General features: G+C 42.6%; 1 protein-coding gene across 1 annotated transcript in view; it reads left to right on the top strand.

Annotated features, from left to right (window-relative positions):
* LOC136871551 (uncharacterized) overlaps window positions 1-9,383 on the top strand; it is a 209,331-nt gene extending 199,948 nt beyond the window's left edge. Inside the window, exons 4-5 of the mRNA XM_067144990.2 lie at window positions 2,075-2,276; window positions 8,693-9,383. Of these exons, the coding sequence (XP_067001091.1) occupies window positions 2,075-2,276; window positions 8,693-8,875 (385 nt within the window). The 3' untranslated portion in view covers window positions 8,876-9,383. The remainder of the gene's footprint in view (window positions 1-2,074; window positions 2,277-8,692) is intronic.
* The last annotated feature ends 5,506 nt before the right edge of the window (window positions 9,384-14,889 follow it).

The following is a 14,889-nucleotide window of genomic DNA, read 5'->3' on the forward strand; positions in this document are numbered from 1 at the left end:
GCAGTAGTGATTCTTACTTGTCAATGTTTAAATGTTAAAGTTCAGATTATCTTAAACAAAAATATGTTGAGTTGCTGTCATATGGCAAATACGACACCGCCTAAAGGATTATTCTATGAAAGAAAATTCATGGGTAAAAATACCTGATTAGCGTGATTAGCGGCCACTCACGGAGGCCGGGGTTCGATTCCTGGCCCTGCCACGAAATTTCAAAAGTGGTACGAAGGCTGGAACGGGGTCCACTCAGCCTTGGGAGGTCAACTGTGTAGAGGGTGGTATCGATTCCCACCTCAGACATCCTCGAAGTGGTTTTCCATAGTTTCCCACTTCTCCTCCAAGCAAATGCCGGGATGGTAACTAACTTAAGGCCACGGCTGCTTCCTTCCCTCTTCCTTGGATATGCCTTCCAATCTTCCCATCCCCAACACAAGGCCCCTGTTCAGCATAGAAGTTGCGGCCGCCTGGGCGAGGTACTGGTCATCCTTCCCAGTTGTATCCCCCGACCCGCAGTCTCACGCTCCAGGATACTACCCTTGAGGTGGTAGAGGTGGGATCCCACACTGAGTCCGAGAGAAAAGCCAACGCTGGAGAGGTAAACAGAGTAAGAAAAGAGAAACAAAGAACGAAGGTAAATACCCGACATAGAAACGGAAAACTGAGACGAGAGTGTTACCTGCTTTTAGCCACTCCGTAGTTTTGTCCTGGTCTACAGAGAATTCGCGAATTGACGTGTCCCTTTGCTTTTTTTTTTCCTGTTCGGAATACAAAAAAGGCACACAGCAATATATATTCGAATATTTCCTTACACAGTTAAAAGAAAAGCAAATCAACACACCATTAAAAAACAAATTAGCACATAAATTAAAATCCTTGTTCAGGATGAAGTTACAGCGAGAAATCACTTTGTTCTTGCTTCCATAAAATTTCTGCTCGAAGTACGAAAAGTTGCACAAGAATGTCTCAAATTCCAAGATTTGTAAACACAATTTAAAAAATATAATCACCACACTACACAATAAAAATAAACTCACTAGCGCATAACTATCAGATCTCATTATCTATCCAACAAGCACCTCATTGCGAACACATTGCCAACATTTACGTCAGCAAAACCAAAAAATAAAACTGGAAATGCGGCAATTTGCGGTATACAGCTTCCTGTCATTGGGTAGTAGGCCAGTGCTCCAGCGGCATTATGGTGAAACTTTCCAATTACAGCTTTATGCTGGGCTTCACAAGCGATTGTCAAGGCCGGTATAAGGAGCGCAGCGAGGTATCCAGTCGGCCGTGAGCGGGATACTTGAGATTTGTAGTCTTACCGGTAGATGTCAGGGCTATAGGCTGTTATCAGTGCATTAGAGCCGTAACTTGGTATAAGATTCGCGCTACATGTGTGATATGTTTGCAGTTTATTAGTAGTTTTTGTGGTATCCTTTGTCGTGCTATAGCTGTACGAATTACAAAACCCTCATAGATGCATCCTGTTATCAATTTCCCTTCATTCCCCTGTCTGTCGTAAGAGGTCTCAAAGGGACCCCAGGGGCTCTGAACATTGGAGCGTGGGCTGGAGACCACGGGGCCATCAGCTGAGTCCTGGCATTGCGTCCACTTACTTGTGCCAGGCTCCTCACTTTCATATATCCTATCTGACCTTCCTTGTTCAACTCTTGTTTTCTTCCGACCCCGACGCTATTAGGTTTGCGAGGGCTAGGGAGTCTTTCCTTTTCACGCCCTTCGTGGCTCTTGTCTTTCTTTGGCCGATACCCTTATTTTTCGAAGTGTCGGACCCCTTCCATTTTTTCTCTCTGATTAGTGTTATATAGAGGATGGTTGCCTAGTTGTACTTCCTCTTAAAACAATAATCACCACCACCGCCGCCCCCTCATTCAAGAGGTTCGCCGATACAACCCCATAATACTGATATTGTTTGAACATAGAATTATTCAAATAATAATTCCTTCCAAAAATCAAATAGAAATTTCAAGTGAATTAGCCAATTCTACTGCAAAGTATTTTAATGTGTGTTTTAGTGTTTTAATAAGTTTGCACTAATTAACAACACTCTGTAAAGCAGGAAATCATCTCGGAGTATATCCAACTTGACACCTAGTATGGCTAAGTTCCACAATCGAGAGCCACTGCCATTGATGACCACCCGCACTCGCATGATTGGAGACAGAAGTGAGTCTATGAACGGGTCTGGTGACAGCACAGACGACGCGACGGTACTCATCTGGATATCTGACGTCGACTCTGGCGTCAAGTATACCCTTGAGGTACGTGTAAATATGTTCACATAAGTGCATCATGTATTTTCTTGAATTATCATGTATTATCTTGAAATTGTATGTCCAACACTTGCCCCGTTTCTCTACACGGTCGGGTATGAAACGAGATGAATCTTCGTAGCGAGTTTTACGACCGGATGCCCTTCCTGACGTCTACCTCATCAGAGGAGTACATTAGATGAAATGAATGACGTAAAATATGATAGGAAGGGAGAGGGTGATAACCGGTGCCGACATTAGAAAATATCCACGGTATCCCCTACCAGTCGTAAGAGGCGACTAAAAGGGGCCCGGGGCTTTCAACTTGCGAGCGTGGATTGTCGAGCACGGGGTCCCGAGCTGAGTCCGGGCATTGCTTCCACTTACTTGCGCCAGGCTCCTCAGTTTCATCTATCCTATCCGATACCCCTTGGTCAACTCTTCTTCTTTTCAGACCCCGACGCTATTAGAGTATTCGAGGACTAGGCAGTCCATTTTCACGCCCTTCGTGGCCCTTGTCATTCTTTGGCCGATATCTTCATTTTTCGAAGTGTCGGATACCTTCCATTTCTTCTCTCTGATTAGTGTTATATAGAGGAGGGTTGCCTAGTTGTACTTCCCCTTAAAACAATAATCACCACCATCACCACCACCATGCCGGCACATGGTCTACGCCTGTCGAATAGCATGAAGGGGTCTGCTCAAAGCTTTATGTCCCCATACGATGGATGAATCACCATCAACGCCGTCAAATGCCCTCACTCCATAGCTAAATGATTAACATCTCGCCTTTGGTTACAGGGGTCCCGAGTTCGATTCGCGGAAGGTTGGCGAATTTTAACCATAATTGGTTAAATCCGCGGGCGCTGGGGCTGGGTGTATGTGTTGTCTTTATCATCATTTCATCATCCTCCTCGTCATTAAGACGCGCAGGTCGCCTAAGGGAGTCAAATCAAAAGACCTGGATCTGGCAAGCCGAACTTGTCCTCGTACATTCCCGCACTAAAAGCCATACGTCATTTCATTTCACTCCATATGAACACTGCGGAGGGGTTTGGAATTTAAATCCAGGCTTTCGGCACGCAATCTAGTGATTAGAAATCGATATTATTATCGATAGTAATAATAATGTCGGCCTCTGTGGAGTAGTGGTTAGTGCGATTATTTGTCACCCTCGGAGGCCCGAGTTCGGTTCCCCGCTCTGCCACGAAATTTGAAAAGGTGTACGAGGACTGGAACGGGGTCCACTCAGCCTCGGGAGATCAACTGAGTGGGTTTGATTCCCACCGCAGCCATCCTCTTAAGTGGTTTTCCGTGGTTTCCCACTTCTCCTCCAGGCGAATGCCGGGATGGTACCTAAAGGCCACGGCAGCTTCCTTCCCTCTTCCTTGCCTATCCCTTCCAATCTTCCCATCCCCCACAATACCTATATTCAGCATAGCAAGTGAGACAACCTGGGTGAGGTACTGGTCCTCCACCCAGTTGTATCCACTCCGACCCACAAAGTCCCAAGGTTCAGGACACTGCCCTTGATTCTGTTGAAGTGGGATCCCTTGCTGAGTCCGAGAAGCGAACCCTGGACGGTAACGGACTAAGAAAGGAAGGAAGAAAGAAAGAAAGAAAAATAACAATAATCTTATCGTCCGACTCCCTGGTTGAATAGTTAGCGTTGAGTCCTTAATTCAGAGGGTCCCGGGTTCGATTTCCGGCCGGATCGGGGATTTAAATCTCGTTTGATTAACTCTTGTGGCTCTGGGACTGGGTATTTGGTAGTTAGTTCCAACACTTTCCTCTTCATATTCAGGCAACACACCACACAACCAACCACAACAGAAGCACTCAATAGAGATTACATCCCGCTACATACCGGTAACGTTGGCGACAGGAAGGGCATCCGACCGTGAAACAGGGCCAAACACATGTATGTATGTATGTATGTATGTATGTATGTATGTATGTATGTGTGTGTGTGTGTGTGTGTGTGTGTGTGTGTGTGTGTGTGAGCGACACAGTCCGCACCCGCCACCCCACAAGTGTGGGAAGGGCGATAGAAGAAGAAGAAGAAGAAGAAGAAGACGTATCTTGTAGCCTTAGCTACCTTGTGCAGGCGTTGGGATATGACGCCATCTGCGCCACCTGCGTGCCAATTTCGATGTTCTAATTTACTCTTACAGTTGGTAGAGAAATGGATCTCTGTTGGGCGAGCAATGGTTTTTAATTAATTTTGTAGGGTCAGCACCAAATGTGACACCAGAGATCTTCGACATGCCTACATCGTACGAAATGGGATGCAGAATGAACGTTGCCGTCAATCAAAATTCGACTGTCACTGCCGGGTTTGAACCCGCGATTGTGGGATCCGCAGGCTGGGAGCTTATAATTAGATTCTTCCGTGACATGAGAAATTCAAGCACTCTGATTTCAGCACTACTCAGACGTAAACGTAATGTATGTTGCACCGAGTTCGACAGCTGCAGTCGCTTAAGTGCGGCCAGTATTCGGGAGATAGTGGGTTTGAACCCCACTGTCGGTAGCCCTGAAGATGGTTTACCGTAGTTTCCCATTTTCACACCAGGGAGATGCTGGGGCTGTAACTTAATTAAGGTTACGGCCGCTTCCTTCCCACTCCTAGCCCTTTCTTGTCCTATCGTCGCCGTAAGACCTATCTGTGTCGGCGTGTCGTAAAGCGAGTTGAAAAAAATGTACAGGGTGTGCACAAAATCCGTAGTAAATTATACTCAAACTGACATGATGTAACCCCCCTGTGGGTGGGGGCGGTAGAATAACACCCACGGTATCCCCTGCCTGTCGTAAGAGGCGACTAAAAGGGGCTCCAAGGGCTCTGAACTTTGGAGCGTGGGTTGGCGACCACGGGGCCCTCAGCTGAGTCCTGGCATTGCTTCCACTTACTTGTGCCAGGCTCCTCACTTTCATCTATCCTATCCGACCTCCCTTGGTCAACTCTTGTTCTTTTCCGACCCCGAGGCTATTAGGTTTGCGAGGGCTAGGGAGTCTTTCATTTTCACGCCCTTCGTGGCCCTTGTCTTCCTTTGCCGACACCTTCATTTTTCGAAGTGTCGGACCCCTTCAATTATCTCTGATTAGTGTTACATAGAGGATGGTTGCCCAGTTGTACTTCCTCTTAAAACAATAATCACCACCACCACTGACATTATGTAAAATTAGTCATAGGCTATAAGCATTAATTTATTTCTACTTACATCTTACATGTTAAGAATCTAAAACATCTGTATGTGTCCCTCCATGGTCTGTGCACAGCTGAATACGCCACCATATTCTGATACTCATATTAAGCAACATCCTTGGGGCCACTGTCTGGATAGCCCCGCGCACCGTATTTTTCAGATCAGTTCCAACATACCGCTGCTTCCTCGCCTGTTCCTTGATGTAACCCCAGAGTGCGTTGTCGGGTGTTGTTAGATCAGCGCTCCTTAGTGGCCACGGAAGAGGAGTAGGATCATTGTCCAATCCCGACCGATCCAGCGATTCCCAAAGACTGGTTCAAAAGTTGTCGAACAGCCACTGCCAAGTGAGCCGGCACCCTGTCGTGTTTTAACCAAACGACGTTTAAGATTCCCGCATTTTGCAGCTGTGGGATGAGCCAGTCATCAGTCATCTGGAGGTATCTGTTCTGCTTGACATAACGATCAAAAAAATAGGGCCAAATGCGTTTGTGTCATTCCGTGACGTGGGATGGATTTCGCTCGATTTGTGTGTGTGTGGGGGGAGGGGGAAATGTGGGTTATCTTTTCTCCAAAGTAAACATTGTGACTACGGGAGCTGCGATAAATCGCACATTCGTCAGTAAATATGATAAACATGACTTCTGCCTTCTGAGCCATTGTTTGGAATAGTTTCAGCATCCGACCACAAGCATCAACACGTCTCTCCAAATCATCATCTGATAATCCATTGACACTCAATGCACGCCAACACCTCATTTCCAGATCCACGTTGGTGTGTTTTCTCATGGTAGATTCCGGTATCCCCAACTCCGACGCACGTTTCCATATGGATTTGACCGGATATTGTTCGATATATATTTTTACGTCAGTACAAAGTCTGGTGGATGGTCTTCCACTTCTCGGCGTGTCGCAAACACTGCCCGTTAAAAAGCCTTTTATTCCCCACGCTAACAACGTCTTCTTTGTCGGTGCTGCTTTTACAAACTCTGCAACGATATCGCCCCTCACATTTTTAAGTGATTTGACACTAATTTTACGCTCATGAATCCACACAGCGGCCAGCAAACGTTCCTCAATCATATAATCATTTGTATCAGCCATTGTTTCAATATCTTGGCGCCAACTGCTGACAACAATCGAAGTCGATAACAATGGGTATCTGGCAATCGAAATAAATAAATAAATAAATAAATAAATAAATAAATAAATAAATAATGAGTAGGAATATATGGACTTTGTGCGTACCTTGTATGTTCCTACAGGCCGAGTTACACAAAGGTACATGCCACGTGTCGGTAAAGGAGAGCGGGGCTGCCGTCAACATCTTTCCCATACTCCCATGGAAAACCCATCAACTTCGATTAATGGATAATAAGATTGGAAAAAAATAAAACTTACTTGTGATGGTATTTCGGTTCACTCTCTGCAGTTCAGCCTCATGATTCTTCAAAATGTCGGTGAGAATTGCACTTTTCAGTTCTTCTGTGGTGCTGTGAATACTTCTGTAAATTTTATCTTTGAAACCATCCCACAAATTGGGTGAGCGAGCTAGCCAATAAACCTGCACTGTATTTGGAAATAAAGGTAATATGACGAAATATAGCGCTTACATGGGATATTCTCAAAATCTATTTTAATATTCAGCATAACATACGAGAGAAAAATTTAATAGTCATTATCATGGTCTCACTCAGTATCACCCACCATCATCTCTATTATTAATGACCCTCCGTGTGTCAGAATCGTTGTCATTGAAAATGAATCAAATCTCTCTTACGTGTTTCCCCTGTGGGTGGGGCGATATAATAACACCCACGGTATTCCCTGCCTGTCGTAAGGGGCGACTAAGAGGGGCTGTTAACTCGGGAGCATGGGATGGCGACAACGGGGACGTTAGCTGAGTCCTGGCATTGTTTCCACTTGTGTCAGGATCCTCACTTTCATCTATCCTATCCGACAACCCTATTAATCGAAAGCTTTATAAATAGTAATAAATTTACTTAATTAAAGAGTGAAATATGAAGACATTCAGTCATCTATCAATTTATCATTTGAGTGATGTTTCGATGCATGACAGTGATTCAAAGTAATGATTGTACATTAACCTGAGACTCCCAAAATCCCAAAATCTTCACAGAATATCTACTCAAAGTCAGGGTAGCATACATCCTCGACGCCAGACCACATTGTCACTCTTACTTCCTAAGGAGGATGGACTCCCCTCCAGTGTGTTATTGTTCTTCATCGAGGCTCACATCCTCACAGAGTGCGTGAATCTCTCCCACCTAATCTCCTTGTGACGGGGAGGGGGGCAGTAGAATAATCCACGGTATGCCCTGCTTGGCGTAAGAGGCAACTAAAAGGGGTCCCAGGTGCTCTTAACTTGGGAGCGTGGGTTGTGACCACAGTGCCCTTAGCAGAGTTCTGAGATTGCTTCCACTTACTTGTGCCAGGCTCCTCACTTTCATCTAACCTATCTGACCTCCATTTGTCAACTCTTCTTCTTTTCCGCCCCCGACACTATTAGAGCATTCGAGGGCTAGGCAGTCTTTCATCATCACGCCTTTTTGGGCCTTGTCTTTCTTTGGCCGATATCTTCATTTTTCGAAGTGTCGGATCGGCTCCCTTCAATTTTTTTCTCTCTGATACGTGTTATATAGAGGATGGTTGCCTAGTTGTACTTCCTCTTAAAACAATAATCACCAGCACCACAAAAATTAAATGCAAAAATAGAAAGTACATCTCCCTGCTTAAAAAGTTTTGTTCTCGTGTTGTCGTGAATATCCGTGTAATTAATTTATTATACATCTGTGCGCTTTTATTGTCATTACTTGTCCGGCGCCATGACTAAATGGTTAGCATGCTGGCCTTTGTTCCAAGGAGTTCCGGGTTCGATTCCCGACAGGGTCAGGTCAGTGTTTTTAATATCAACTGGTTAATTCCAATGGCTTGAGGCTGAGTGTGTATGTTGTTAGAAGCATTAGAAATCATCGTAAGTAGGGCCCCATCCTCACAGACGCGCAGGTCGCCTCTAAGCGTCAACTTGAAAGATTTGCAGCCGGCATTATTATTATTATTATTATTATTATTATTATTATTATTATTATTATTATTATTATTATTATATTTAATTTGGTAGTTCCAAATTCTCTCCAGATAAGTTCTGGAGTTGTCGTTATATTATTTAAGTTTTTTTTATTTACTTATTTATTTCCACAGGTATACAGCGGTCAGAACCCGGAGAGATCCATCTCGTCCACATGCCCCGTGGTGTCGCTCAGAGAGCCGCAGACGCCCAGAAGCGTTTACCGTCGGGGTGATGCAGTCATCCTTCACCCTGCCTTCACCTCGGCTATCTCCGAGAGGAATGGTGGTTTCGATATCAGCATCTTGATCCATTGAAGAGATCGTTCGGTACCCTAAATCGGTTTACGTGAGGCTTCTCTTCGTTGCATGCTCGTTCTATTTCGCACCAGTTCATGGACTTTGTAAACCACAGAGTTGAAAAAAAAGAAACGTATTTCCGCTTTATGTTCTCAAGTAAGATATCGAAAATCTGGGAATATCGTCCTCTAAAGGAGAAGTTTATGGTATGGCACCTTATGGTGGGCAAGAATGACCTCTTGCTAAAACATTTGAAATAAAAACGAGGAAATGCCCTCACGTTCCGTTCACTTTGAACGGAATTCTCTTAACTTGAACAATAACTTGTCTAAATGAATGGTGTACTTTAGATCATGTTTCGAATCTCTTCAGTGATGGTACGGAGAAATTGTTTTTTTGATATTTTTTGTTTGTGGCGTCTTTGTCTAGCACAGAGCTCTGCATCGTCGCTTGTAATATGTTAGGTATGATGTTCGAAATTCAATGGTATTGTGATTGAAAGCGTTTGAAGTTGAGAAACAATTCCTCCAAGATGGAACTAAGCATGTATAGAATATATGTTGATATGAAAAATGAAATGAGTTTGTTTATTTATTAACAATTATTGGTTTTCTGTAATATTTTGTCTTGGTAGAAATTGGCAGATCAGGCTGCAAAAGAAGCGGTATTACCATTACAGTAAATGACCGCCTCATTGGCAGAATGGTCAGCGTAGAGCCCGGAGTTCGATTCCGGGTTGGGTCGGAGATTTTAACCTTAAATGGTTAATTCCTTTGGCCCGGGGACTGGGTGTTTGTACTGTCTCTAAAATCCCTACAACTCGCACACCACATACAACATTGTCCTCCACTACAATAACACACAGTATCTTATACACGGCATATGCCACCCACCTTCGTCGGAGGGTCTGCCTTACAAGGACTGCACTATGCTAGAAAGAGCTACACGAAATTCTAAAAAGGAAAACTACAGTAGCCTACATAGACATGTGGGAGTGTCTGCTGGTGATGTTCATTCTCGATTATTCCAAACCATATTTGCGTAATGGGAGGAGTTATCCGAATTCCCAAATAAATAAATAAATAAATAAATAAATAAATAAATAAATAAATAAATAAATAAATAAATAGCCTTGTGAATCCCCTAAGGCCATGGCCCCCTGCAATGCAAGGACAGTGCTCAGTTTAAGTCATCAGGTGAGCAGGTCCTGAAGAGCATTGTTATATACTGTAGGTTATTTCCTAGTTTGTTTCGTGAGAACGTGTTACTGCATGTTGCACATTTGTGTAGTCTCACCTCTGAGTGGATGCAATTGTAAAATTCGAGATCAAAAAATATTGACACTTGTACAGTTTTTCCCCAGGGAGGGTTGGAATTCCTTCTCGGTGAAACCGTACCCCTGCATATTTCGTTCTTCCATATATTGTCCTCAGAATGTTGTAGACGTGCCTTTGTAAGTTCTTGAATTGGAAATTCTCCTAACAAACTAAGAGTAATTAAGGGGATAACTACATTATGGAGATTCTCTTTCAGGTCTTTGCGGAGGGAGGCCATAGTTTTATAAAGACTGAGGAAAAGTCATGGAAGATTTAACCCTTTATAACGCAGTACTAAATAAAACATTTTCTTTTCTAACTAACTTTATTTACAGGATCTATAAGTGCTAAATAATACAATTTAACAAAAAACAAAGACTATCCAGTGCTCAGGAGGTCAGTAATAAGATGGGAATTTACTTCCCACCGCCTGCTGTCTGTCATTCAAAAGTGGGAACATATTTCCCATGGCCCATCTACGGACACAATTTCGGTTCAGTTAGTTCACTTTTTATTTAGCAGAAATATTTCGGACACCTATCTGGGCTATGGGAAGCATATTCCCACATACAATATGAAAGAATAATCCCAGAACAAATGAGAAAAATACACAATAAACAAATAACATTCATGTAAATAGTATATAGACTTATAAAAATGTTGATTTCTTACCCTATTTTCACTTCATAAATCTTGTTCACAACAGGCGTTGCGCTGGCACAATATCACTATTCAGGTGTTTTAAAAAGAATCTAAAGATTCTAAGGAGATCAAAATAGTTCTACAGATATTCCCAAGAGTGCAGCACACATCAATACATGGGAAAAATCTCCCAGTGCCCAGAAATGACAAAAAACCGAGGTGGGAAAATAATTCGTACCACCTTATAAAGGATTAAACACTCTTCAGTGTGTGTGTGTGTGTGTGTTTTCTACTTTCTCAGTGAGTGCATGGATCCCCCTGACCAAACACGAAACTTTCACCTGCCAGAAATTCTTGATCTCATACAACCCGGAGAAGAAACTACCGGCGATCTCGTCATTCGCTTTATGGTTAAGGTTGGTATGATTTAGTATTCTTGAGTCTGAAGTGTGCGCTTACTCCGGGAACTGACATTTCCTTTCCACGTGTTGGTTACTGTTGTATATCGATTTTTAAATTTTATATATAGAATCAGAGGTGCCAACTATTACGAATTGCCCGTAATTATTACGGATTTCACCTCACGATTACGGCATTAAGGTCAAAGGTGAAATTATTACGGAAAAGCGACATCAAAAAATCTACGAAAAAAAAAGTAAAGAAGGAAAAATCTCCAATTCTTTCGAGTATTACTGCTCAACCCTCCTCGTTTTCACTGCTTGTGAGTTGGCAATGATTCTTATTCAATGGTTACTGGATATTAGGCAGCTTTACTACAAGTATCATCATCAGACTTTTGCTACCCGTGAGCGTTGTGAAATTCATTGCTCTTCTCCACTGCAAAACCTTACGTAATGTTTGTATTTGTTGCCTGACAATAACACTCCCACAGGAAGTGTTTTCACTGTTGATGGAAAATATCAGGCAATTCACAGCACAGCTACATAGAAATTGCTTATGGTTCAGAAGACAAAAATGCCATCACAGGGGCGAAGGATGCTTCAAGAAAAACGTACACTGAAAAGTAGCTGAAGAATGCTTTATCACAGAAATGGTAATGTGCACATTTTATTGTGTAATATGACATACTTTAAATTAGATTAGATTGCTGTCAGGAAGGGCAAAGGAAGTGTTACTATCAAGAAGCGAGGAGTATGCTTTGAATTTGACTCAAATATGGCACCTCTGCAGAATCAGTCTTACTAATAAAAAATCCTTACACAGTTGTTTAACACTTGTATAGTTAACATTGAATAAACCTTGTATAAGCGGTGCATATTTTTCTTACTAATAAACACGGCATATGCGTTGTATTGATGATGATGATGATGATGATGATACTTGTTGTTTTAAGGGGCCTAACATACAAGGTCAGTGTATTACTACACTGCACGTATACACTCGTTCCAAACCGTAGGAATCTCTCCCTGCAGTTCACCGGCATATTTCTTTATGTTCACCGCCTATATGATCGCTTTCCCTGGGTATCTAGGAGCAAAACCTTTCAAGAAGCCGCGTGGTAGCACGAATAGTATAGCATAGAATGCTCGAATAAAGAAGACAGGACAGTAATACACATATTTCAGCGGTATCTTATTCTCACTTGTAAGAATTATGTCACTGTTCATAATTACTAACCTCATTTCCCTCCCCTGTGAACCATGTGACCTTGACGCGGTGGGTAGGCTTGCGTGTCCCAATAAAGCAGGTAGCCTAGCCGTAGGTGCAACCATATGGGATAGGTATCTGTCGAGAGACCAGGCTAACGAATGGTTCATGGAAAGGGGAGTAGCAGCCTTTCGGAAGTTGCGAGGTCGGCAGTCTAGATGATTGATTGATATGGTCTTGCAATATTACTTAACATGGCTTAGCTATGTTGATACTGCTACACGGCTGAAAGCAACGGGAAACTGCAGCCGTAACTAACTCCCGAGGACATGCAGCTCTCTCTGTATGAATTATGTACTGATGATGGCTTCCTCCCGGATAAACTATTCCGGAGGTAAAATAGTCCCCCATTCGGATCTCCGGGTGGGGACTACACGAGAAGGGGCAATCATAAGCAAAATGGATACCGGTACTTACATTCTGCGAGTCGGAGCGTGAAATGTTAAAAGTTTGAATCGTTGTGGTAGGTTAGAGAATCTGAAAAGGGATATGGATGGACTAAAGTTAGATGTAGTTGATATAAGTGAAGTAGGAAAATTCGAATTTTTGGTTAGGCGACTGCAGAACATCAACACAAAATCGAACAGGGGAAATGCAGAGGTTGGTTCAATAATGAATAAGAAAATAAGGCAGCGGGTAAACTACTACGACCAGCATAGTGAAAGGATTATTGTTGTCAAGATAGACACCAAGCCAATGCCAAAGAATATAAGAAGAGATAGGATAACATAATATGTAAAAGGTGACGAGAATCTAATTGTGATGGGAGACTGGAATGCAGTGGTAGGCAGGCAGAATGAAGTAGACAGAAAGTGCAGGACAGCTAAGGAAGAATGGCTGAAAGAGAAGTGCAAGGATGTTGAAGGTTGTATGGTCCTAGGAAAGGTAGATGCTGCATACAGGAAAATCAAGGAAACCTTTGGATAAAGGAAAACTAGGTGTATGAATATTAAGAGCTCAGATGGGAAACCACTTCTAGGGAAGGAAGACAAGTCAGAAATGTGGCAGGAACATATCCAGCAGTTGTATCAAGGTGAAGAAGTAGATGATTTGGTTCTGGAACAAGATGCTGATGACATGGGAGACCCAATTTTGAGGTCAGAATTTGACAGAGCTTCGAGAGACCTAAATAGGAAACAAGGCACAGGGAATTGATGACATACCTTCAGAATTACTGACTGCCTTAGGAGAAACCAGAATGGAGAGGCTATTCCGTTTAGTGTGTGAGATGTATGATACAGGAGAAGTGCCGTCCAATTTTTGGCAGAATGTTGTTATATATGTTCCCAAGAAATTCGGTGCTGACAAGTGTGAATACCACCAAACCATTAATTTAGTATCTCACGCCTGCAAAATTTCAACACGTATGATTTACAGAAGAATGGAAAGAAAAGTTGGAACAGTTGGGAGAAGATCAATTTGGCTACAGAAGAAAATAATGTGGGAACACGTGAAGCAATTCTGACTTTACGTCTGATCTCAAGAGAACCGAATTAAGAAAGACAACCCCACGTACATGGCTTTTGTAGATCTAGAAAAGGCATTCGATAATGTTGATTGGACCAAGCTGTTTGAGATTTTGAAGGTGATCGGGATCAGATACCGAGAAGGGAGAATTATCAACAATCTATACAAAAATCAGTCTGCAGCGATAAGAATCGAGCGCTTTGAAAAAGAGGCATTAATCCAGAAAGGAGTGATGCAAGGCTGCAGTTTGTCCCCTCTCCTTTTTAATGTTTACGTAGAACAGGCGATAAAGGAAATCAAAGAGGAATTTGGAAAGGGAATCTAAGTCCAAGGAGAGGAAATCAAAACCCTAAGAATTGCCGATGATATTGTTATTTCATATGACTCTGAAAAAGATCTTGAGAAATTGCTGAATAGTATGGACAGAGTCTTGGAGAAGGAATAAAGGATGAAAATAAGTCCAAAACAAAAGTAATGAGTGCGGTCGAACAAAGTCAAGTGATGCAGAAAAAAAAATAGATTAGGATATGAAATCTTAAAGGAAGTAGATGAATATTGTTACTTGGTTAGTAAAATAACTAATGATGGTAGAAGTAGGGAAGATATAAAATGCAGACTAGCACGAGCAAGAAAGGCCTTTCTTAAGAAAATAAATTTGTTCACCTCGAACATTGATATATGAATTAGAGAGACGTTTTTGAAGACTTTCGTCTGGAGCATGGCATTGTATGGAAGTGAAACATGGACGATAACTAGCTCAGAAAGAAAATAGAAGCTTTTGAATGTGGTGCTACAGAAGAATGTGTATGGGTAGATAGAATCACGAATGAAGAGACACTGAATCGAATTGGTGAGAGGAGATCGATCTGGCTAAGTTTGACCAGAATAAGAGATGGAATGATAGGGCACATCGTAAGACACCCAGGACTTGTACAGCCT

Source organism: Anabrus simplex, chromosome 1, assembly GCF_040414725.1.
Source record: "Anabrus simplex isolate iqAnaSimp1 chromosome 1, ASM4041472v1, whole genome shotgun sequence".
Taxonomy (NCBI): Eukaryota; Metazoa; Arthropoda; class Insecta; order Orthoptera; family Tettigoniidae; genus Anabrus; species Anabrus simplex.